Genomic DNA, 23820 nt, shown 5'->3' with positions numbered 1-23820 from the left:
CATGCAGGCAAACACTATACATAATTAAAAAAAATAAATCTTAAAAAGAAATTTGAGTTTTTGTTTAACTTGTTCTTTGCCTGCAGTATCACACCGTAACTATAGGAAGTCAGAGGGAGTAATACAAATCCTTCCTCAGAATCAGCGTTTATATTCTCATATAAGTTTTCAAAGTAGAAGTACTTCTTGTGTCTCTCATGAACTTGTTTTCCTTCCTCTATGGTTTTTGGTGCTGGAGATTGACCTAGGGCCCTACACGTACTGGATGTCTACCCTTCATGCAAAGCCCAGCCTTTGACTCCTTGAGTTTTTTTGTTAGTGTTAGAGATTGGACCCAGGGCTTTCTGGTGATAGGCCAGCTCTCTCCCACTAAAACTGGCCCAGCCCTCTTGATTTTTCTTGTGTGTGTCTGGAACCCGGGTCCTTTAGAAGGACAGCAGGCTCTCTTAACCGCTGAGCCATTTTTCCACCCTATGACTCACTCTCTTTGATTTTGTTCAGACTCATTTTTCTCCTGGGAATTGATGACTTACTCACCTGTTGACCTCAAATGTTTGTGCATCCTAATATCTTCAGTCTAGCCTAGAGCCTCACTTGTCCTTTAAGATCCATCTGAAATGCTGTTTTTCAGGGGATTTCATAATGATACTTCCCCATTTTCTCTTAAGGAGGAAAGAACGTTGTGTGATTTCACCTTTCTTGGAATCACCTAGCATGTGATTCTGTTTATTTATTTATTGTTCCTTTTGTTTTGTGTGTGTGTGTGTGTGTGTGTGTATACATACATACATATATATATGGGTGTGTTTTGCTACTTGTATGTTTGTGTATAGTATCTGAGGAGGATAGAAGTGGGTAACTAGATCTCCTGGGTCTATAGTTAAAGACAGCTTTGAACAGTTTTGTGGGTGCTAGAAACTGAATCTGGATCTCTGGAAGAGCAGCCAGTGCTCCCAACTTGCCAGCCTGTAGTATGGTGAGTTTTTTTTTTTTTGGTGGGGGGAGGGGTATTCAAGACAAGGTTTCTCTGTGTAGCCTCTCCTGGAACTCGCTCTGTAGAACATGCTGACCTTGATCTCAGAGATCTCCCCTAGTGCTGGGATTAAAGGCATGTACCACCACCACCTGGCTAGTATGCTGTTTTTGTTTTGTTTTTTAAAGATTTATTTATTTATTATGGATACAGTGTTCTATCTGCATGGATGTCACCAGACCAGAAGAGGGTACCAGATCTCATTATAGATGGTTGTGAGCCACCATGTGGTTGCTGGGAATTGAACTCATGACCTCTGGAAGAGCAGGCAGTGCTCTTAACCTCTGAGCCATCTCTTCAGCCCCTTAGTATGGTGTTTTTATACACATTTCTATTGTTAGGTAAATTTTAATTGGTTAGATCTGTGTTATGCATTTGGGAGATGGGTATAGGAAGGCCAAGAATTTAGAGCCATTTTCAGCTGCATAACAAGCCTGAGGCGGCTTCAGTTGCATGTTTACCTGGGCCCAGAAAAGAATCAAGGACTTGGGCTGGGTGGTAGTGGTGCACACCTTTGATCCCAGCACTTGGGAAGGTGGAGGCAAAGGCAGGTGGATCTCTATGAATTTGAGGCCAGCCTGGTCTACAGAATGTGTTCCAGTTCAAGCTCCGAAACTACACAGAAAAAAAACAAGACAAAAATAATCAAGATATTGAGAGATAACTCCGTTGGTAAAATGCTTGCCATGTAAACATGAGGCCAGAGTTTGATTCCCAGTGCCCAGTACGCTACATTAAATATGATGGCTTTCTTGTAATTCCAGTGCTAAGGAGGCCTTTTTTTGGCCAGCCAGCTTAGCTTAATTGACAAGCCTCAGATCCCAGTAGAGACCCTATCTCAGAAAGCAAAGTGGACAGCTCCTGAGGAACAACCCCTGAGGTTGTCCTCTGGCCTCCATAGGCACGTGCACACATGTGAATCTATATGTGTTGAAGGAGCTGTGAGCTGCGTTCCTACCGCCTGGCTCCTGGCCACCTGGCTAGCTTATGCCCCAAAATAACAACACACAAACTGTGTTCATATAAACACTGCTTGGCCCATTTCTATTAATGTGTGTAGCACCACGAGGTGGTGACTCACCAGGGAGATTCTAGCCTACGTCCATCTTGGGTCGGAGCTTCATCGCATCTGCCTCAGAGAGGAGAGCTATGGCATCTGAGCTCACTTCCTCTTCCTCCCAGCATTCTGTTCTGTTTACTCCACCCACCTATGTTCTAACCTATCAGGCCAAGCAGTTTCTTTATTAATTAGCCAGTGACCTTCCTCCATCACATAGGCATAAACACATACCACTTCTAATGAATTATTTGTGTGGTTTACATTTTGCCTTATCTCTTTTGCTTGTGCTAGATTTTGCTCATGCCTAGAACAGGTTCCTTTTTTGAATCGAAGGGATTTGGGGACAGCAATTCAGTATGCTCAAGTAATTCTAGTTAGCTCTGTTTGTCTACATCTGCTCTAAGTGTGGGCATAGTATGTAAAAGGGTTAGTCATTTTTTCTGTTAGTTTTTTTGAGACAGTGTCTCATGTTGCTCACTATACAACAAGAGTGAACTCTTGATCTTCTGTCTCTACCTCAAGTTCTGGGAGGCCATTTTCATTACAGGCATGTTCCATAGTGCCTGGCTGGTGGGGTTAGTTGTAATTATTGATAGCTTGGAAGGACCAAATGTTTCCCACCAAATGTTTCCCACCAAGTCTACCTCCTGTCTGGTGGCCCTGCTTGCTGTAGTTGTTTCAGGGTCTTCAGTGAGGACTGCTGCTGTGGCTTGTTTGGACAGGGTCTCAGCCCAAGTTGACTTCAAGCTCCCTGTGCAGCTGAGGATGATTGAACCTCCTCTGTCTCCCAAGTGCCTGAAACTATGAGCATGCCATCCCGTGCCTGGACAGTGGTGGGCATTCCTATGGCTTTGGGAATGGTAGGCACGCACTCCACCAACTGAACTTTATCCAAGTCTGAAGATCACACTGATAAACATTCATAGTCAAATTCTGTGAATTTTGGTAGTCTTCTTAGAACTGTACTGTGTCACATCCATTTTCTGAGTTTGGACTTAAATGGTTCAAAAGTTGAACTGTCACTCAGGATGTAAAACTTGACATTTATGATTATTTGTTGTTGTCATAGTGATGAGGTTATTAGGTACTGCCATCACCTACAGTTTGTAACTGTGTTACTGATCTCCTCGGGAACGTGCCACACACTCAGACTTATATTTGTTTTCATTTCCAGTTTATTAATTGTCTATCTGATGTTCTCTAAATTATGCTCTCTTTCAGGCTGGCATGGCTTTGTATAAGATTGTCCCCAAAAACCCTTACTACTTTTGGTCTGTGATGAGCTTAATCATGCAAGTAAGTATGTTGCTCAGAATTGGATGGAAGTGTCTTTACCATCTTTGTCTCTAATGAACTGTGTCAGGAGGGTCTTGATGGATCATCCCTTGGTTTTCAATTTGGGAATACTTGGTAGTCTTTGTTTAATTAAATTTTATTTTATGTATATGGTGTTTTGCCTGTATGTATGTATGTCTGTGAACCATGTACTGGTAGCTGCTGAGGCCAGAAGAGGGTGTCTGGTGCCTTGGAACAGGAGTTACAGTTTTGAGTCACCATGTGGGTGCTGGGAATCAAACTTGATTCTTCTCAAAGAATAGCCAGTGCTCTTAACCTCTGAGACAGTTTTCCACCTTTCTTATTTAGTGTTTTTTTGTTTTGTTTTGAGATAGGGTATCACCTTGAACTTACTATGTAACCTAGGTTGACCTCAAACTCAAGATCTTGCTGCCTCCACCTCTTGAATTTTGGGGTTACAGGTGAGGTGGCTATCGTGCCTGGCTGCTTGGTAGTTTCTCAGTTGTCCTATTAGTTTATCCCAGGCCGGCTCCCAACAGTATGTGGCTACAGAGGACTTGAGTATTGGGATTATAGGTGTGCATCACTACAACTGGCTGGTGTTTGTTCTTATCAAGCTTCAACTTCCTCTTTTGTGGAATGGAGATGCTTATCTCCCAGAACTCCTGTAAGAATCACACTGACACCCTCTGGGGAGAATGGGCTGGGAGGTCATGCTGAGAAAACACATTATAGACTAGGCATGGTGATAGACACCTGGAACCCCAAGCACAGCAAGATGATCTGGAGTTTGAGGCTGAATCAGGGTGCAATTGAGACCCTGTTCGAGAAGATAAAAAAAAATTATCACAATAAACCAAGCTCTCTATCTTCAAGTGTGTGGGGCTTTACTAGAAATTGTCAAACTACTGGGGGAATCCTTTCTCTAGTTTCTATATCTGTAAGTTGAGTATATATCTACTTTGAAAGGTTGTGTCCTCTGGATAAGTGGTCCTTGAGCAGAATCTTTGCTCAGTTAACAGTAGTCCTGGTTTAAAAATGGTGGCTATATGGTAATTAGCTAATAACAAGAGCTGTGTAACTAGAATTGGGATGTCTCCTTTTGTAGCTGTGTTAGCATATCAAAGCACAGTGTACACAGCTTCCTTCTTGGCACCCTGGTAATGTAATACCAAACAGAGGCACACCCCTTTTTGAGTACTTGTAGGTAACTATCAGATCAGCCTGTCAAAGCACTAAGTCATGTAGAAGCCAGGGGTTGTAGGAATGAATGGGATGCTAAGGCGGCTATGATTCCGTGTGTCCACATGGTAGATTCATATTAGGCCTGTTAATGTACACAGTGGACTGGGGGCCAGAGTCACAGGTCTTAGTGGTGTTCTGCATGGTGATGTGAACAGAACAAGCAGGAGAAAGATTACAGCAAAATATTTATCATTCCTCTTGCAGTCTATATCCGCACGAGATGAAAATCTCTCAAAAACCATGTTTTTGCCCCTGGCAGAGAGGATGGTAGAAAAAATGGTGAAAGAGGACAAGATAGAAGCTGAAGCTGAAGTGAGTATACGCCCTTACTCCATTTTCCCAATTGTGACAACAATGTCCACTTTATAGCTGGTGACCCTCTCTGGGACTTAGGTAAAAAAGACTTGCCTGACTCAGCTAGGGATCATGAAACCGAGCTATCTCTGAAAAGTGCTCTCTGTTAATTAAGATGTGTGTGGAAAGGAAAAGTCGTTGACACAGTTCTGTTAAATAATTGTAATGAGTACACAGATGCTTGTATTCCTGCTTGCTTCTCAATGCTGTAACTGTTTGTGTCTTCTACAAGGTTGAACTTTATTATATGATCCTGGAACGCTTGGGGAAGTACCAGGAAGCGCTGGATGTCATTAGAGGGAAATTAGGAGGTAATTTAAAAAGTTTCCTGTTTTGTTTTTAATTTGAAGATGAAACTTACTTGTGGTTGAAAAGTTCCCATACAATCATAAAAGTCCTATAACTTTGCTATATACTTCTATGTTCTAAACATAGGGGTTTTTGTAGTTTTTATTGAGCTGTACATTTTTGTCTGCTCCCCTCCCTTCCTTCTCTTCTCCTCTCTCCTCTTCTACCCTATCCTGTGAGCCCCATGCTCCCAATTTACTCAGAAGATCTTGTCCTTGTTTCTTTGTAGATCTATGTATATCCCTCTTAAGGTTCTCTTTGTTGTCTAGGTTCTCTGGGGTTTTGAACTGTGTGGACTGTAAGTGGTTTTGTTTTTGTTTTAAAGATTTATATTTATTTAGTACTTTTATAGTGTTCTGCCTGCATGTATGCTTACACGCCAGAAGGCGGATCCTTTATGGATGGTTGTGAGCCACTATGTGGTTGCTGGGAATTGAGCTCAGGACCTCTGGAAGAGGAGCCAGTGCTCTCTCCAGCCCTGTAGGCTGGTTTCTAAACTTGTGTTTAAACTATTAACAGTATTTTCATCCCAAGCACTTAGGAGCCAGAGGCAGGCTTGGTTTACATAGTGAGTTCTAGAACAGCCAGGGCTGTGTAGAGAGACCAACCCTGTCTCAAACAGTAACACTTTTTTTTTTATTAATTCTTTGAGAATTTCATACAAGATAATTTTGATTGTATTCATTTTTTACCCTCTCTCAACTTTCCCTAGGTGTTCCCCACCTCATTATCTCCCTACCACCACCTTCCTGTCCCCAGTTGCTTCCATTGAGCCCAGTTTGTGCTTCCCATAAACTCCTGGGTTTAACTTTTTTTTATTTTGTTTTGTTTTTCAAGACATCCTGGGAATGGTGTTCTCTGTAGACCCATACTCTTAGAGATCCTCCAATTTCTGCCTCCCAAATGCTGGGACTAAAGGTGGGCACCACCATGCCCAGCTCCGGTTAAACAACCCCCCACTATTTATTTATTTATTTATGAATTTTCAAGACAGGGTTTTTCTGTGTTGCCCTGGTTGTCCTGGAACTCACTCTGTAGACCAGGCTGATCTCAAACTCAGAGATCTGCCATGTCTGCCTCCTAAGTGCTGAGATTAGAGGTGTATGCCACCATCGCCTGGCCATTTTACTTACTTTTATTTTATAGGTATGGGTGTTTTGCCTGACTGCATGTCTGCAGTACTCATTTTTCAGAAGTGTGTCAGTTGAGGTTTCTGAGTCCGGATATGTTGTATTTTACATGTATCTATCACAGCTCAGTGTGGATCTTCAACCGTTATTTAAATTTATTGTAGGAAATGTTTCTATTTAGGAAAAGGATCTTTGTAAGATAGTAGAGTGTATTATTTTAAGAGTTAGTTTCTTTTCTTTTGTGTTTTTGTTTTTTTTTAAAAATATTTATTTATTTATTATGCATACAATATTCTGTCTGTGTGTACGTCTGCAGGCCAGAAGAGGGCACCAGACCTCATTACAGATGGTTGTGAGCCACCATGTGGTCGCCTAGAATTGAACTCAGGACCTTTGGAAGAGCAGGCAATGCTCTTAACCACTGAGCCATCTCTCCAACCCTTGTTTTTGTTTTTTGAGATAAGGTTTCTCTCTGTAGTTCTGTCTTAGAGCTAGCTGTGTAGATCAGGCTGACCTCGAACTCACAGAGGTCCATCTGCTTCTGCCTCCCGAGTGCTAGAAGTTTATTTTCTTGAGGGAGCCAACAAATAGGACCCCCCCGCCCCGTGATTGGATTTTATTCCAGTAGACATGAAACTAGTCAAACTTTTATACTTTTTGTTGTAGATAAGTTGACAAGTGAGATTCAGAGTCGGGAAAACAAATGCATGGCCATGTACAAGAAGCTGAGCAGGTGGCCAGAGTGCAACGCCCTTTCCCGACGCCTCCTGTTGAAAAAGTGAGTAGATGGCCACTGCTTGTGAGCTGAGAGCCTTGGAAGGTTTCCAGGCCCCCGAGACTGATGCTGGTCTGTGTTGTGAGAGTTCTGGGTATGTTAGAAGTTTTCAATGAGCTTTATATTTTGAAAGTAACTCCTAATGGGGCCTGGGAAGTGGTGGATAAGTTATTTCTTAAGGATTAGCCTGGAGTTACCGTATTACTTTTTGTTTGTTTTTGTTTTTTGAAACAAGGTTTCTCTGTGTAGCTCTGGCTGTCCTAGAACTAGCTTTGTAGACCAGGCTGGCCTGGATCTCTGTGAAGAGATCCCCCTGCCTCTGCCTCCTGAGTGCTGTGATAATAGGCGTGTGCCATCACCACCTAGCAAGTTTCTGTGTCATATTTGACACTGGCCTTAAAGAGGCTTCCCTCTCCATGCCAGTTCCTAGTTAGGAAGAGCGCATTGGGTAATTGTATGTTAGGAAGTTAGTCTTTGAGTATCTAGAAAGCCCCAGGCTCTGACAGTCTCCACAGTGCCATCTTGGGGGGTCCTGGTATACGTGGGCATGACTTAGAAAATTGGTTGAAGTCATAGTACCTAAGGAACCTTATCACGACTTGAGTTTAATACTGTGTGCATCATTCAATCTGATTTTAGCTCAGATGACTGGCAGTTCTATCTGACTTATTTCGATTCTGTCTTTCGACTGATTGAAGAGGCCTGGACGCCTCCTGCTGAAGGGGAACAGTAAGTTGTCATCTTTTTCACTTTCTTAACATTTTTTTTTAAATAAGGAGTGATATGTGATGTTTCCAAAAATTTCATTTTATTTAACATATATTAATTTGCCTGCATGTATGTGTCTATATGTGTGTGTGTGTGTGTGCGCGTGTCCATGTACATATATATTTATCTGTATGTTTGTATATATGTTTACTGTGTTTCTACTTAGTGCACAGGGGGCAGAAGAGGGCATTGAATCTCTTGGAACAGAAGTTATTGACTGGTGTGAGCTGCCATGTGGGTACTGGGAATTGAACGCCTGGAAGAGCAATAGTGTTCACAACTGATGTACCATCTCTCTAGCCTTTAGGTTATACTTTAAGTGGTTTTGTTTGGGCAGCTTGCATTAAGTGACACCCTGGGGATTATTAGTCTGTGACCCCAAATGGTTGTCATCTTTGAGGTACAGGTTCACTTTCTGTGGACAGGTAGTTGACCCTAGGGCTTACATTGGTATGCAAGGCTTCTTAGCACTGAACTTTATTCCCAGGATAGTGACTTCTATTTTGCCTTAGCCCGAGTGCTGGGTTTACAGGCATATGTCAGCATGTCTGTTTTACAGTGGTACTTTTGAGTGTGATGGAGCAAAAGGACTTTATTGTGCATCAGTTATGCTTTATCACTCCACAAATACATTCTTTTTAAACAGTCATTTTGTTTTACTGTAATAAACACATGTGCCCCGTAAGACTCATTTTAGTCTCCATGTGGTATTTAGTCCCACTTAACCTGTTAATGTAAAAATAAATCCTCACAGCCTCTTGCCTCCCCACTGGCTTCTATCCTTTGTTAACACAGTGCTGTGTACTGAGAGTGGGATTAGATCAGACATGCTGGTTGTGGTGTCTTCCTCCCTAAATATGTGTAGGCTCTTTCATACGTGGTAGATGTAAGTCTGTTTCATTTTTTTTTTTTTTGAGTGGCTCAAGAGTTATCTTTGAGAGATGTTTCTTGATCCATTAATGTCTCTGCTGTTGATTGCAGTTAGGTTATTAGCAGAAATTTTTCTTCCCCCCTTTATAGCTTATATGAAGAAAAAATATTGAATCTTTAAAAAACAGGGTTTGTTTTTGTTTTGTTTTGCTTTGCTTGCATTTTTGAGACAGGGTTTCTCTTTAGTAGCCCTGGCTGTCCTGGAACTCTTTCACTTGGTAGACCAGGTTGGCCGCGAACTCAGAGAACTACCTGCTTCCTCTGTGCTGACATTAACGGTAGGGGCCGCCACCTTCTGGCCAAAAAACAATTTTTGTAAAAGCTTCATTTAACCAGGCATATTGATTGACACCCTTAGTCCCAGTACTTGGGGCACTGAGAAAGCAGAAGCGGGTGGATCTCTGAGTCCAAGGCTGGCTTGGTCTGCAGAATGAGTTCTAGTACAGCCAGGGCGACATAGAGAAACCCTGTCTCGAACCAAAACAACAAAAAAGCTTTGTTTATTTGTGTGTGTACTTGTGTGCCACCCCAAAGGTCAGAGGACACCTTGTGGGAGTGAATACTCTCCTACTATGTGGGTCCTCATTCATAGAGGCAATTTGACTGCTGAGCCGTCTTGCCACCTTTAAAGAGGTGAGGGTGATTTGTTAATCTACAGTATTCAGAAGTCAAAGTGAAGAAGAATTTTATAGCTTGTTACTTGTTAGATTAGGCTCATGGCTTTCTTATACCTGCTTGACCTCGTGTGGGTTGCGCCCCTTCACTGCCTTGCTAAGGACTGCCTAGCCCTCTAATCATGTGAAGCAAGTGATTTCTCACTAATCCACACTGCTAGCCATTTGCTTTTTTTAGGGGGTGGGGTGGGGTTTGTGACAGGGTCTCTAGCCCTAGCTGTTGTGGAACTGTGTAAACCTGGCTGGTTTAGAACACATAGAGATCTGTCTGCCTCTTCCTCCCAGGTACTCGGAGCCCTTGACTTTTTGAGGCAAGGTCTTCATGTGCAGCCATTGCTGACCTTTGCTTAGTCTCCTGCTATCTGCTAGAGGCATGGGTTGTAGCTGTGTCACCTACCACACTCTGTCACTGTTCTTTTATTGCTGTTTTTGTTGTTTATAGATAGCACACTACGGTTTCTTAAGATCAGTCTCTCTTGGCTTCAACTTTGTGGAGCCTGTTGGAGGCAGTAATGGTGCCTTGTGTTTCCTTCAGCTCCTTAGAAGGGGAAGTACACTGTTCTGCAGAAGACGCTGTGAAGTTTATAGAGGATCGGATAATGGAGGCATCACAAAATGCCAGGCATGTCCGAGGCCCACACCTTGCTAAGTTGGAGCTCATCAGGCGCCTGCGAAGCCAAGGTTGTAATGACGAGTACAAGCTGGGTAAGAATAATTGGACATTGGGGGACACTAGAGAAGATGAGGGATATGCTTTAGATCTTGACTTCAGTCCTCATTATCTGAAAATAATTACTAAAGATGGCTTACTTACAAAAAAAATCCATCTTCCACACATATTCCGTTTGGCTTTATTTTATTTATTTTACATACCAACCACTGTCGCCCTTCCCTCCTCTCTTCCCATTCCCTCCCCCATCGACTTAGTTTTTTATATTAGTGTATCTGTTTAGTCCATCTGGTCTTAAAGAGAAATTTCCAGTCCTGCCCTTCTGAATATTTCTCAGAGTACATGAGTATTCTTTCTGATTTGCGTTTTTTTGTGAATGGATTTCATTCAGTAGCCCAAACTTACCTGGAACTCAGCCTCCCAGTGTGAGCCTACCTTTCATTTATTCATTTATTCTTTCATTTATTTATTGAAGGTGGGAAGGGTAGCCTGGAGCTTGCTGTAAAATTGAGAATAACTTTAAAGTGACCCTCCTGTCTCAGCCTCCCAAATGCTGGGTTTACAGGTGTGCCCACCATACATAATTCTTGTCTTTTTGGGACCAGGTTTCTCTGTGTATACCTGGCTATCCTGGAACTCGCTATATATATATAGACCAGGCTATACTCAAACTCAGAGATCCTTCCGCCTTTGCCTCCTGAATGCTGGGATTAAAGGTGTGTACCACCACTACCTAGCAACACCATACTTAACTCTTATTTCTTTATCTTTTATTGTGTTTTGTCTTTTATATTTTGAGACAGAGAGTGCTGGACTTGAAGGTGTGTGCTACTGTGACTGGCTTCAGGCAAAGTTAATTTGTTTTTTTGTTTTTTGTTTTTTCGAGACAGGGTTTCTCTGTGGCTTTGGAGCCTGTCCTGGAACTAGCTCTGTAGACCAGGCTGGTCTCGAACTCACAGAGATCCGCTTGCCTCTGCCTCCCGAGTGCTGGGATTAAAGACGTGTGCCACCATCGCCCGGCAGGCAAAGTTAATTTGAAGGAAACAGACCGGTCTGAGTAATGAGTAATGTAGTGTCCTCTCTTGAAGGTGACCCAGAAGAGTTAATGTTCCAGTATTTCAAGAAGTTTGGGGATAAGCCATGTTGCTTCACAGACCTGAAGGTGTTTGTTGACCTCTTGCCTGCTGCCCAATGCACACAAGTACGTGTCTCTCAGAGTTCTGTTAGTGTCCAGAGTATCTGTGCATGTACACTAGTGCAGGAAAGGCGATATAGTAAGTGCCTTGCAGCCACAGTGCTTGGTGAGGTCTAGAACCAGTGGAAAATCACACTTGGACATCTCACCTGGCTCAGGTTTCTCACCTGTCAATAGGATCATGTGTCCCAGGGTCTTCCTTCCTCTGCCTTCAAACATTGGGATCAGGTGTGAGCCTTTACACCTGACTGATGTCATCTAGAGGCTGAGCAGTTTCAAGTCAGGCTACTCTGGCACTTGTGTGGCATGTATATCTTGCTGTGTCTTTACACATTGGAGAGCCATACATAGGATTTCCCTAGACCAGTGGCTCTCAACCTTCTAACACAATGACCTTTTAATACAGTTCCTCGTGTTGTGGTGACTTCCAGACATAAAATTATTTCATTGCTACTTCATAACTGCAATTTTGCTACTGTTATGAATCGTCAATATATATGTGATATACGACCCCCAAAGGGGTTGAGAACCACTTCCCTAGACTGTTTCATACTCAGAAGTATTTGGTGCATGTTCCAGAGCTGACCTTGGTCATAGGCAGTTGGAGTCCTTTATCTACTGGGGAGCAATGTGACTGAAGTAGGATAGGACACTATGTGCAGAGATAAAGGCATGAATAAACCCGTATCTGCCATCCACTGGTTTACTAGTAACCCTGTGGCAAAGCTTGATGACTGGAAGTCTTATTGTGCCAGGGCTGCTGCCATGTGGCCTACCATAAAGCCTTCTGTGCCCATGACGAGTAAAGTGGACTGAGCACAGTGGAATGACTGTATCTTCACTCCACCAGGACTTAGTACTTTGACAGACTTAGGTGACTCATCTAGGACACATGTGTGTCCATGCCTTTAATCCCAGCTCCCTAACTAATAAGGATCCATTAGTCTCAATTGAGTTCTGAAAGACTCTTCATTCTTGTTGTCTAAGTGGAGCTGTTTTTGCGGTGTTTGTGTACAGAGTTCAGGGGTATGACTTCTTGGGTAAATTGTAACATGCAGAAGGGAAGACCATAAGTATTAAAGATGAGGTCTTTGGGGGCTGGAGAGATTGGCTCAGCGATTAAGAGTGCTGCCTGCTCTCACACAAATCCAGGTTCAATTCCTACCGTCCAGTTGGTGGTTCACAATTACCTGAACATTGATCTGGTGACGACTTCTGGCTTCCATGAATACACGCAATGTAGTACACACCACATGTACAGGCAAAACATCCACACACATAAATTAAAAGTAAAGGGGTGGGAGGATCTCCTGTTGCTCAGTTTGCATAGCCATGCATGATCTAGGCGTGCAGCACCATACCTGGTCTTTGAGAGCTAGAGGTTGGACAATAGCTGTGGGGGGTAGAGATAGCTGGTACAGGAATCCCATAGAGCATCTCAGGTGTCCCAAACACATCTGCATTGTGTGGCCTTTGTTCTTCCTCTCTGCAGTTCATTAATCAGCTTCTTGGAGTTGTTCCATTGTCAACACCAACAGAGGACAAACTTGCCCTGCCAGGTGACATCCGTGCCCTGCAGCAGCATCTGTGTGTCGTGCAGCTGACAAGGCTCCTTGGCTTGTACCACATCATGGATAAGAACCAGAAGCTGGGTGTGGTCAGAGAGTTGATGTTAAGGTACCAACACGGACTGGAGTTTGGTGAGTAGCCATTCAGATGTGTGTGTTCTCCCCACCCTCCTGCCAGTTCTGCTAAGACCGAGAAGTCAGTATGTAAAGTACCTAGAGCACACTCCTCTAGTGCATATACTGGGCATTTTATCAAATGCTTCCTCAATCTGAGTAATTCTCAGAAACCTAGTTAGGCTAACAGGTTTTGTCTACTCCTCCTGAGCAGCCAGACTATTTCATGGTTCTTAAACAAGTTGTATGACTTGTGAGGATTTTTGCGCTTGGGAGCTGTGGCCTTATGTCTTCACAACACTGCAGGAAGCAGAGTAGTGTAGTGTGAATTGTAAGGTAATGTTCAGTGCAGAAGCAGGGACTCTGACTGGCTGGCTGTAAGCCACTCAGTAGAGGTGTCACTTGAGCACCACTGTGCTTTAAGAACCATTTGGTAGGAGGGTTGATACAGCATTAGTTAAGCTGAGGCTCTGGTTCTTTTCTTCACCTCAGACTTCTTAGATCTTTCCCTTTGTAAAGACTGGTGTATGCACCTTCTCCTCTGGAATGTTCTGTTCCAGCTCAGTGTGACTTATAAGCAATTTGGTTTGTGTTCTCACCTCCCTTCCTTCTATACATCCATTTTTTTCTTGCCCTCTTTTGTGGTGCCAGGGATTGAAGCCAGTTGCTTGTGCATGCTAAGCAAGTACTTATGTTCATGCTACATCCCGTTTTTATGGCTTGTATTTTTCTTCGGTACAGGCCCTATTCTTTTTTTATTTATTTGTTTTTGTGTTGTTTTTCGAGACAGGGTTTCTCTGTCTAGCCCTAGCTGTCCTGGAACTTACTCTGTAGACCAGACCAGGTCAGCCTCAAACTCCAGAGATTGTCTGCCTCTGCCTCCTGAGCAGAATTAAAGACGTGTACCACCACTGCCCGGCTTACTCATCCTATTCTTACTTTCTTTTTTCTTTTCCTCTTTTTCTGCCTATCATTTTTCCTCAAAAGTAAACAAAAGTCTCCTGTCGCAGCACTTTATGAGTAATTATTAAAAATAGGCGTTTTTTTTTTTAATCCTTCCCCTAGGGCGCTCTTGTTTGAAGACAGAGTTGCAGTTCTCTGATTATTACTGCCTCCTCGCTGTCCATGTGCTCACTGATATATGGAGAGAAGCAGGTAAGGACACCAGTGTCACTTCCATGGGGGTTTGCTGGTGATGGAGGCCACACTGTGGAAACTCTTAGCACTGAACCTTGGGCCCAACTCAGCAGCTATCTCATTGGTTTCTAAATTTATCTGCATAATGAACGATCACTCTGATTTAAAACTAGAGTTAAGATATAACCACACTGATTTAAAAGGCAGATGGGCAAACCCACAGAACACAAAAACCCTCTTTTTATTTATTACTGTTTAAAAAATGATTTTTCTGCCAGATGGTGGTGGTGGCAGCGGTGCATTCTTTTAATCTCAGCATTTGTGAGGCAGAGGCAAGTGAGTTTGAGGCCAGCTTGGCCTAAAAAGTCAGTTCTAGGACAGCCAGCCAGGGCTAAAGCCTGTCTCCAAAAACCACACACATAAAAGATATTCTCTCTCTCTCTCTCTCTCTCTCTCTCTCTCTCTCTCTCTCTCTCTCTCTCTCTCTCTCTCTCTCTCTCAATATTAGACCAGACTGTCCCTAGAACTGAGAGCCGCCTGCTTCTACCTCTCATGTGCTAGGATTAAAGGTGTGTGCCACCACATAAGCTTCTTTATATTTTTAATTTAATTCCGTGTGTTTATGTGTGACATGTGGACACAGATGTTCCATGGGTCACGTGTCAGAAGACAACTTGCCAGAGTCATTTCTCTCTTTATACCCTGTGGGATCCAGGGATTGATTTCAGCTGCAGGCTTTGAAAGCAAGCACTTTTATTTGCTGAACCATCTCTCTAGTCCCAATAGCACTTTTTTGTTTTTTTACAGTATCAAATGTAATATTTTTTTTCAAAGATTTATTTATTTATTATGTATACAACATTCTGCCTTCATGTATGCCCGCATGCCAGAGGAGGGCGCCAGATCTCATTACAGATGGTTGTGAGCCATCATGTGGTTGCTGGGAATTGAACTCAGGTCCTCTGGAAGAGCAGCCAGTGCTCTTAACCACTGAGCCATCTCTCCAGCCCCCTCAAATGTAATATTTTTAGTAGGATTGTGTATGGAATAAAAATGATAACTTGTAGGGTCTTGGGACAATGTTGCAGGGGTAGGGGCATCTAGCAGATTCTAGTTCTTCTAAGTCCCTCTCTTCTCAGAATCTAAGATTCTGTGAGGTTCCGTGATTTCCCTCTCATGATCTACGAGTCGTCTTCTTGCACAGCTGTATTTAATTACTGATAGAACTATTGAAAGGCTTTGTGATCAAGGAAATCCCCTGTTTTGATTGCAGGTCTGCATCTAAAATTCGTATGCATCCAAAATTATTCAAAGACTAGTCAAGGCAGGCGATTGATTTTGGCAGGTTCCCTAAAGATGAGTGGATAATGATGTGTTTTGATTCTAGGTGAGGAGACTGCTGTGTGGCAGGCCCTGACTCTGCTAGAAGAAGGCTTAACCCATAGCCCATCCAATGCTCAGTTCAAATTGCTGCTTGTTCGAATCTACTGCATGCTGGGTGCATTTGAGCCAGTGGTGGATCTTTACTCCAGCCTTGATGCTAAGCATATCCAGCACGACACCATTGGGTTGGTAGTATATACTCTGAATACTGTGCAGACAGCCTAGGAAGCTCACTTATAGGTGATAACAAAACAGCACTCTAGACACCAGTCACTACTGTGACCCTCTGCAAAGCACAAGGGACTTATATCTCCAAGCATTACAGAGTTTACAGCTTCAATCATGCACACTCTATTTTGAAGTTGCTACTTCTCCCTGCTGTTGGCACTGACCCAAAGTATCCCTTTGAGTTTGAGTTTTGGCTATGCTATGCAATTACTAATGGGCATTTTCTATTTACATTTAGGAAGAGAACACCATGTTCTCTGACCAGCTTTATGTTTCTCTTATTGTCAGGTGTAAAGAAAGAACTCTGTTCATTTTCTTTTAATTTGATCTTGTGAACTAGATCATTCCACTGGCAGTGTTTTTTGTTTGATTTCTTTTATGCCCTGCTCTTTCTTGGCACTTAATATTTGACAGTAGAATGAGGTAACTGTGACATGTTTTTTCTTTCCTTCCTACCTAGCTATCTTCTGACCCGATACGCTGCATCCTTGGGTCAGTATGCTGCTGCCTCCCAGTCCTGTAACTTCGCACTCAGGTTTTTCCACTCCAACCAGAAAGATGTAAGTGAAACCCATTGGTGCTGTAATTAACTGCTGATTGACATGGTTCAGAGTGCACTCCCTAGGGTCACAACATGCATATCACATGACACCATGCTCTGTTGCTGGCAGGTGCCCTTAAGCTGAGTTTAATCATCCTAGAGCTATTTTGCATTTGTTCAGTGTGCATGCATATAATTGAAATTTTGGAAGTTTACATTTCTAACTGGGCATTAAGAGACTAAGAAGTCTTGTCTGCCAGCTTTGTTTCAAATGCTATTCAGAGACTATTCAAGATTAGAACCAAGAGGTACCAACCAACAGCCACCCCTACTACATTTAAGGAGCAGTGAGTTAGAGCTGCCTTGGAGGTGAGGGTGGACTGCGTGCACTCACCCTGCTGCTCACTTGTGCTCATTGGGTTAAAGAAGGTCTCAGGGCATCCAGGTGCTCTCAGCTGATGGTTTGCAAAACTGTCTGGGAGCTTGTGTTCAGAGAAAGTGTGTTGTTAGAGTGGCCCTTGCTGCTATCCTTCCTGTGTGGTGGCTAAGCCTTACTTCCTGGAGTTTGGCTATGCCAGCCTCAGCCTGTAGCTTTCCATTTTTGTGGTCTCTTGGTACGGAGTTTTTGAGTTTTTTGAGGAAGTCACCATCTGAGATTTATCTTGATAATACTCTTGAGTCCTTTGCTTTAAAGTCTCTTCTGTCTTCCACTTGTTTCTTGAGAGGTGTTTTGGAGACTAGAGAAGTAGGGTAGAGGCGCTTCTGAGTAGTCTGTGCTTTGAGTTGTAGGTGTGCTGTAGCAGAGGACAGCTCCAATCCCGGAGAAGGCTAACCCCTCTTTCTCAGCCCTCACCATCAACGGAAGGGATTGGTATCTGTGGAGACTTTCTTCCTGATGAGAGAGAAGAGGGTATCTGCATCTAAGCCTGTTGCTTTCAAGGTGCCAGCTTGGCATAGAAGCAGAAACCTTGTCTCAGACACTGGGTTAAATGCCCGCTGTAACCATCATTTGAGTGAATCTTTGATTACCCTCCTCTTTTTTTCAAGGAATTTACAGTTTTTGAAAACTGTTTCCTCAAGTCTCATTATTTTATCTCTTCTTCCTGTATTTATAAGGAAGAGGTTAAAGACATTTCATTTACTGAAGACTTAAAATTTGAGACAGGGCCTTGCAGTGTAGGTGAGGCTGGCTCTAAACTCCCTCTCTATCTTCTTGCCTGTCCTCAGAGGGGTCAGTGTTTTGCTAATAGTTGATTATGAATCATTGAATAGCTGATTTATGCAGCTAAATGTGCATGATATTGAGCCTGATAAATGATTAGCATCTTATTGATCAGGGAGTAACAGTCCCCTTCTTGAGTTTATACCAGTGCCACTTTTAACCATTCTAACCTGACCTGAGGCAGCTGTGCCTGTGTCCCCAGTAAGGAAATGGAACCCTGCACCTGTTATCTCTGCAAAATCCAAATTCCATGTTTTGCAGCTTTCATTCTTTGGTTTTGGGGATGTCCCAAGTGCTTTTTCTCTTAGGCGGCTAAGGTATTTCATTTCCAATTCTTCAACTTAGCACTTCTTCAATAACAAACACTCTGTTGTACAGGGGCTTTGTGCTGTGGGATGAAAATTATCTTTGGATGTCTGTCTGTTGTTATCTTACTTGGGAATCAGTGTTAGGTTTCCTCATTGTCAAAAGTCACTTAAATGTTCATGGTTTTAAAAGCTTGCTTTTTGGTGACAGAGACATGGCACAGTGGTGAAGAACTTGCTGGACTTGCAGTGGGCCTGAGTCTACTTCAGGCAGATCGTGACCATTTGTAACTCTAGGTCCAAGGGATCTGCCCAAACACACATCACAGAAATAAAAATAATAAAAATCTTTTTAAAGTTCTTTTTGAAATCTCTGATTTAGGTATTAATAAAGGTCATTTTTAAAGGTCTGATACCCATGTATTTTACTAATTTTCACAGCGACTCGGGTTCATTTCAGTGGTCTTTTGGGCATCTAATTAGCCTCGTTGGTGCACAAATGAATGGCAGTAGCTGTGGATGCACACTTTGGTCAGTAGTCTTTAGTGTGCCTGTGGCTTCTGGTTTGGGTGTGTTCCACGAGGCACAAGGCCTCATCAGTGATGTTCTCAACCTCCTGGTACTATTCCCTGGGCCCTTGGCTAGCTCTGCAGAGTCACTTTACTGTGGCATTTAAGGACTATCTCAGGCAGATGGACAAACTGCAGCTGTTCCTGGCTTGTTACAAACTATACTTAACTCCTGGTTGCCCCTTGTTTCTCTCTTTGAAAAGCTGTTGTCTTTTTCACAAGTGAAGTTCCATGGGCCACTTAGACACTGAGGCTCCCACTGAGGGAAGGCTGGGTCTCATGTTGGAACTACATTCTGTCTAGAACCACCCCAGGTCCTATTTCTATCCTGAATTGTTGGAAGTGTTGTCAAGCTTTAGGTTCCCATTTCAAGGGTCAGCAGCTAACGTCTTCTAAGTTGGGGACTGTAGGAGAGAAGGATGTGATAAGTGTGGGCCTCTTGATGGGGCATGCAGTTGTCCTCAGTCAAGCTGGCAGGTAATCCTAAACCCACAGGATCACACGTAATCTTTTTAATTTTCTTGTGTCCGTCCGTCTTTAATCTCTCCAGATACTGCAGGCAAACAGCTGGCCGAGGTGTCCCCTGGGGGTTTAAAAGCCGCATCGAAAGCAGTTGACTTAGCGCCCGTGGTGCAACCCCACGGCCTGAAATGAACCCTGCGAGGCTGTGTATCAGAGGGTATGTTGTTGACTATTGGCCTATTTTTCTACTGGGCAAATTACTCAGGCATAGTGGAAATGGGGGCAGAGCAAGCAAACTAAGGCTAGGCAAAAGACTGGCTTTCCAGAAAGTGTCTTGAGGCAAACATCAGCATTGAGCTAAACACTTCCTTGGCCCACAGGGCTGATCTCTTTTCTGATCCTGGTGGCTTCGACCCACTTTGTGAAATGTTCTTCCCTGAGATTTGCTTCTGTTGCACCAGTACTTCATGAAGAATTCTTTGTCCTGCCTTTGTTCTGCAGCATTTTATCTGATGATTTTAATCTGTAACTAAAATACACGTGTGAGCGCTGCCTTCCCTTAGTTGTCTATGGTGATTTCTAGCAGTTTCGTGTGCTCAGGAATCTTGGTTCTTGACATCTTCCTCAGAGTAGATGGCATTCCTGTTGATGGGTCTCGTTGTTTGGTGTCTTCTGTCCTTCTGAGAAGCTTATCTGCCTTGTGTCTGGTACCGTATTGAGAAAGAACCCACCCAAGGAGCAGTCTCTTTCTGAAGGAGAGGGTTTCATTTGGAACCCATGGGGTATGCCTGTGTAGTTATGGCACCTTTGAATGCTTTCTACAGAGCATAGTTTGTGTTAGGATTGTAGGATACATAAGCTCCATTCCAGAATGGCATTTGCCAAATTTTTGGCTGTTGTGATAGAACATCCTCTAAGTCCTGCTGTCATGAATGACATGAGTGCTAAGACATGGCTGGAGATGGCTGTAGCCACCTCAGGCTAGCATTGTAGTGGAGGAGACATTTGACTCATCTGCAGAAGGAAATAAAAGTAGTGTTATTCATTCATGGCTGGGACTGCGCTGTGTGGCCAGACCTCCTTCTGAGCCTGGACCAGAGCCTTGGTTGTAGTTTGAATAAGTTGGCTGGCAAGCTTTGCTTACATTGGCTGACCTGTGCGAGTATTTATACCAAGGTGGTGTCTTTCCTTCTCAGACCTCAGAATACATTATTCAAGCTTACAAATACGGTGCATTTGAGAAGATTCCAGAGTTTATCGCTTTTAGGAACAGGCTGAATAATTCTCTCCACTTTGCACAAGTGCGCACTGAACGGATGCTCTTAGACCTTCTTCTTGAAGCAAACATGTAAGTATGTGATGAGAGGCCAAGTGGGACCAAGGGGCCAGATCAGATGGTCTTAGTTGTCAGTAGCTGAGTTAAGGGTAAATGGAGGATGAGAAGAGAAGAAGCTGCAAATGGAGACACAGAACCTTGACCTTGTCATGGAGAATGCTGGAGGGCTGAGACTATCTCAGATCCAGTAGAGCCTCCCCTTCCTCTCTAGATAGGCTTCAGGAACAGGGCAGGTGCTTGTCCACTGTATTCTGCTGGACTCCAAAAATCTTTTGCTTGCTGTCATAACTTGTCTCAGTTCTATTTGACCTTATATGAAACCTTGTTTTCTAATGTAAAACCTTTCTCTCTTTCCAGTAAAAGAAAGTCCTAGCTAATGTTGTCATAATTATATTGTTTGAGAAATAAGACCTTAGGGCTGGGGAGATAAATAGCTCTGGAGTTCCAATCCCCAACATCCAAGTAAAAAGTCTAGCATGGCCGTGCATGCCTGTAATCCCAGCCAGGAGGCCCAGTGCTGGCAGAAGGATCCTTTTTTTTTTTTTTTTTTTTTTTTTTTGGTTTTTTGAGACAGGGTTTCTCTGTGGTTTTGGAGCCTGTCCTGGAACTAGCTCTGTAGACCAGGCTGGTCTCGAACTCACAGAGATCTGCCTGCCTCTGCCTCCCGAGTGCTGGGATTAAAGGCGTGCGCTACCACCGCCCGGCTGGCAGAAGGATCCTTGAGATTCACTGGCCAGCCAGGCAATCGGTGAGGTCCAGGTTTGGTGAGATATCTATCTTCCAAAACAAAATAGAGACAAACAGAGCAGGACATCTGATGTAAACCTCTGGTCGCCCCAGGCATACACAGTGACGTAGCCTTCTTGCATGTGCAACATATAACACATGCGTGCACATATGCACAGGTACAGTCAAAGCAAACTTTCTGTATTACAGATCAACTAGCTTGGCAGAAAGTATCAAATCGATGAACCTGAGGCCAGAGGAAGATGACGTTCCATGGGAAGATTTGCGAGACAACAGAGACTTGGATGTTTTCTTTAGCTGGGATCCAAAGGACAGGTATGAGGAGCTCAGCTCTGAAGAGTCAGCGTGCATCTAAAACTTTTTAAAAGTTTCTCTTTTACACAAATCTACATGTTCATTGTTGGAGCACAAGTGCACAGCACATCCCACCCCAGTGCTGGGCCTGCTAAGTTTAGGTCTGTTCATGGCATGTATGACTTTCAGGTGATTCAAGGTGCAGGATGCAGTTCCCTAGTCATCTGAGAGGAAGGTAGAAAATATTTTTATGTGATATATTGGCTTTTCTAGCACTTCATAGAGGCTTGTAATCTCCCCTTAGGTTCTAAAGGGTTATGGCACATTGACAGGGGTGTGTGTGTGCACACGTGCATATGTGCATGTGTTTGTGCATGTATCTAGTATTTGTATACAGAATTACTTATTTCTTTTTAACAGTACAAAAGGTTGTAATCGTATCAGTGTTTATTAGCCAGGTGTTGTTCACACCTGGAGGCAGAGGTAGCAGAACTCTGAGGCCAATCAGTTTTAGGACAGCCAGGGCTACATAGTATGATTTTGTTTCAGGGGAAAAAATAACTTAAAAATACTTAATTGGTGTTCTATTCTAAGCCACATGCAAACATGAATAGCCCCGGCAAGTCAAAAAAACTGAAGGACAAATCATGTGCTGCCCTCTGCCCACTCAGCAACATGTAGTTGAGCCAGCCCTCTGCTCTGCCTATTTCTCATGTACGTTTTAGAGCTGACAGCTTACTCTGGACTTGTGGCTACTGAGGTGAAGGTGAAGATGCAGACTTCTGGTGTGTACTCGGGCACTCAGGTTTCTCACTGGTGATAGATAGTGAGTGGAAAAAGGGAGAACCCCAGACAGAGAAGAATTAGTGAATGTACCATAGTGTCTATTTACTGTCCCCTTTGCTGTCCCCTAACTTAATTCCGCCAAGCTTCATGTCCTGTTGCTTCTCTCAGATGGCTTCTCAGTATCTCTCTGGTCATATCCCTGTGAAGAGGTCAAATGAACGCCCTGTGTTTTTGGGTGCCGAAAAAACTGTTAGCAGTCCAGAGCAGTTGGGTGAGAACTGTGCTCCCTTTGTGACTAATTGTAGCCTGGACAGTAAACTCTCTGGATCCAGTTTATCTGCCGAATAACCAAAAGTTTGGTTTAAAATCTTTCCGAGAGCCTGGCTTGCTGGTGTACACCTGTCTGTGATTCCAGTTCTTAAGAGGCAGGTGAATGAGGAGTTCAAGGTCATCCCCAGCTACACAGCATGTTCAAGCCCTATATCAATGAGATAATCACAAGACCATCCTGTGATTCTTTGAAAAGCAACTTCTCAGCCACCAGAAGAGCTGCATTTGCCATACTCTTGAGCGTACTTCAGATTGCTAGCCTTTATGTCCTGTCTTCAGAGGGGGCAGGGGGGCCAGCAAGATAGCTCGGTGGTTAAAGGGACTTGCCATCAACCTGAGTTCAATTCTTGGGACCTTCCTGGTGGAGAAGAAAACCATTTTCTGGCCTCCACAAGCATGCATAAAGTATGTAAAGAGGAAGGGTAAATAGTGACAGAAGCCACAGGCAGGGCTCTCAATTCCACAAACATAGTGTGCCTACCATATTGGGCCCTGGAATTGGAGCTGGGGCATAAAGATAAGCAAGGCAGCTCAAAGGGTGACAGTCCAAGGAGACATGGTATGAAGGGAGGTAGTAGTAGTACAGGGAACCCACTGCCCTCTCCAGTATAGGCATGGAAATTAAAAGGCTTTGTTTTTTTTTTTTAAAGGAATATAAGGAGTTGTGCCCACAAAAGTTGAGAAGAGGTTGGAATGGGATTCACTAGACGATAGTAAGGCATAGATCCTGATGTGGTGGCATACTGCTGGATCCCAGAACTTTAGAGGCAGGGATGTAGAAGGATCAGAAGTACAAGGTTATCTTTGAATATATAGCAAGTTTGGCTGTAAGAGACCCTAACTCAAAAAAAAAATTAAATATTAAATACACATTTCTTCATTTGTAGTGACCTCCTTTATAAAGAGTTCATAGTGAGCAAAATCAGCAACTAGGAACTACTTAGGTGAGGCTTACTACCGCCAGGACTTGTTTTCTAGGGATGAACATCTGGTCAACATTGGCTGTGTGGGAACATGATTATTGTCTTGTTTTTAATTGACATGTAAAATTTATACGGAATTGATAATCTATTTCAGTACTTAAAATGCAGCATATTCACTTTAGGGTCTGTATTAGGAAGCTAATGCATAGGCATGTAAGCCCTGTATGAGAGGGCTTTGAATACTGATTTGTGGGTTGCCACGACTCACCGAGTAAACTGGCAGAAAGACTGTGTAGTTGTTGTACTGCAGCACTAGGGTTCATCCCAGCAAAAGCTACATGGTAGGATAGGCCCAGCCTGGGACACTGATTTCTCCTCCCTCCACTTGGGGGGGGGC

The 23820-nt window shown here is 43.4% G+C and overlaps 1 protein-coding gene across 2 annotated transcripts in view; it reads left to right on the top strand.

Annotated features, from left to right (window-relative positions):
• Naa25 (N-alpha-acetyltransferase 25, NatB auxiliary subunit) overlaps positions 1 to 23820 on the top strand; it is a 55852-nt gene that overhangs the window by 17198 nt on the left and 14834 nt on the right. For both annotated transcript variants that reach the window (XM_075980644.1, XM_075980651.1), the window contains 13 exons: positions 3315 to 3389; positions 4839 to 4946; positions 5221 to 5299; positions 7133 to 7244; positions 7881 to 7970; positions 10149 to 10318; positions 11372 to 11484; positions 12971 to 13178; positions 14226 to 14315; positions 15685 to 15865; positions 16369 to 16468; positions 20204 to 20355; positions 21280 to 21405. In XM_075980644.1, the coding sequence (XP_075836759.1) occupies positions 3315 to 3389; positions 4839 to 4946; positions 5221 to 5299; positions 7133 to 7244; positions 7881 to 7970; positions 10149 to 10318; positions 11372 to 11484; positions 12971 to 13178; positions 14226 to 14315; positions 15685 to 15865; positions 16369 to 16468; positions 20204 to 20355; positions 21280 to 21405 (1604 nt within the window). The remainder of the gene's footprint in view (positions 1 to 3314; positions 3390 to 4838; positions 4947 to 5220; positions 5300 to 7132; positions 7245 to 7880; positions 7971 to 10148; positions 10319 to 11371; positions 11485 to 12970; positions 13179 to 14225; positions 14316 to 15684; positions 15866 to 16368; positions 16469 to 20203; positions 20356 to 21279; positions 21406 to 23820) is intronic.

Source organism: Microtus pennsylvanicus, chromosome 1, assembly GCF_037038515.1.
Source record: "Microtus pennsylvanicus isolate mMicPen1 chromosome 1, mMicPen1.hap1, whole genome shotgun sequence".
In the NCBI taxonomy this organism is placed as follows: Eukaryota; Metazoa; Chordata; class Mammalia; order Rodentia; family Cricetidae; genus Microtus; species Microtus pennsylvanicus.
This window is presented reverse-complemented; position numbering and strand designations above follow the sequence as displayed.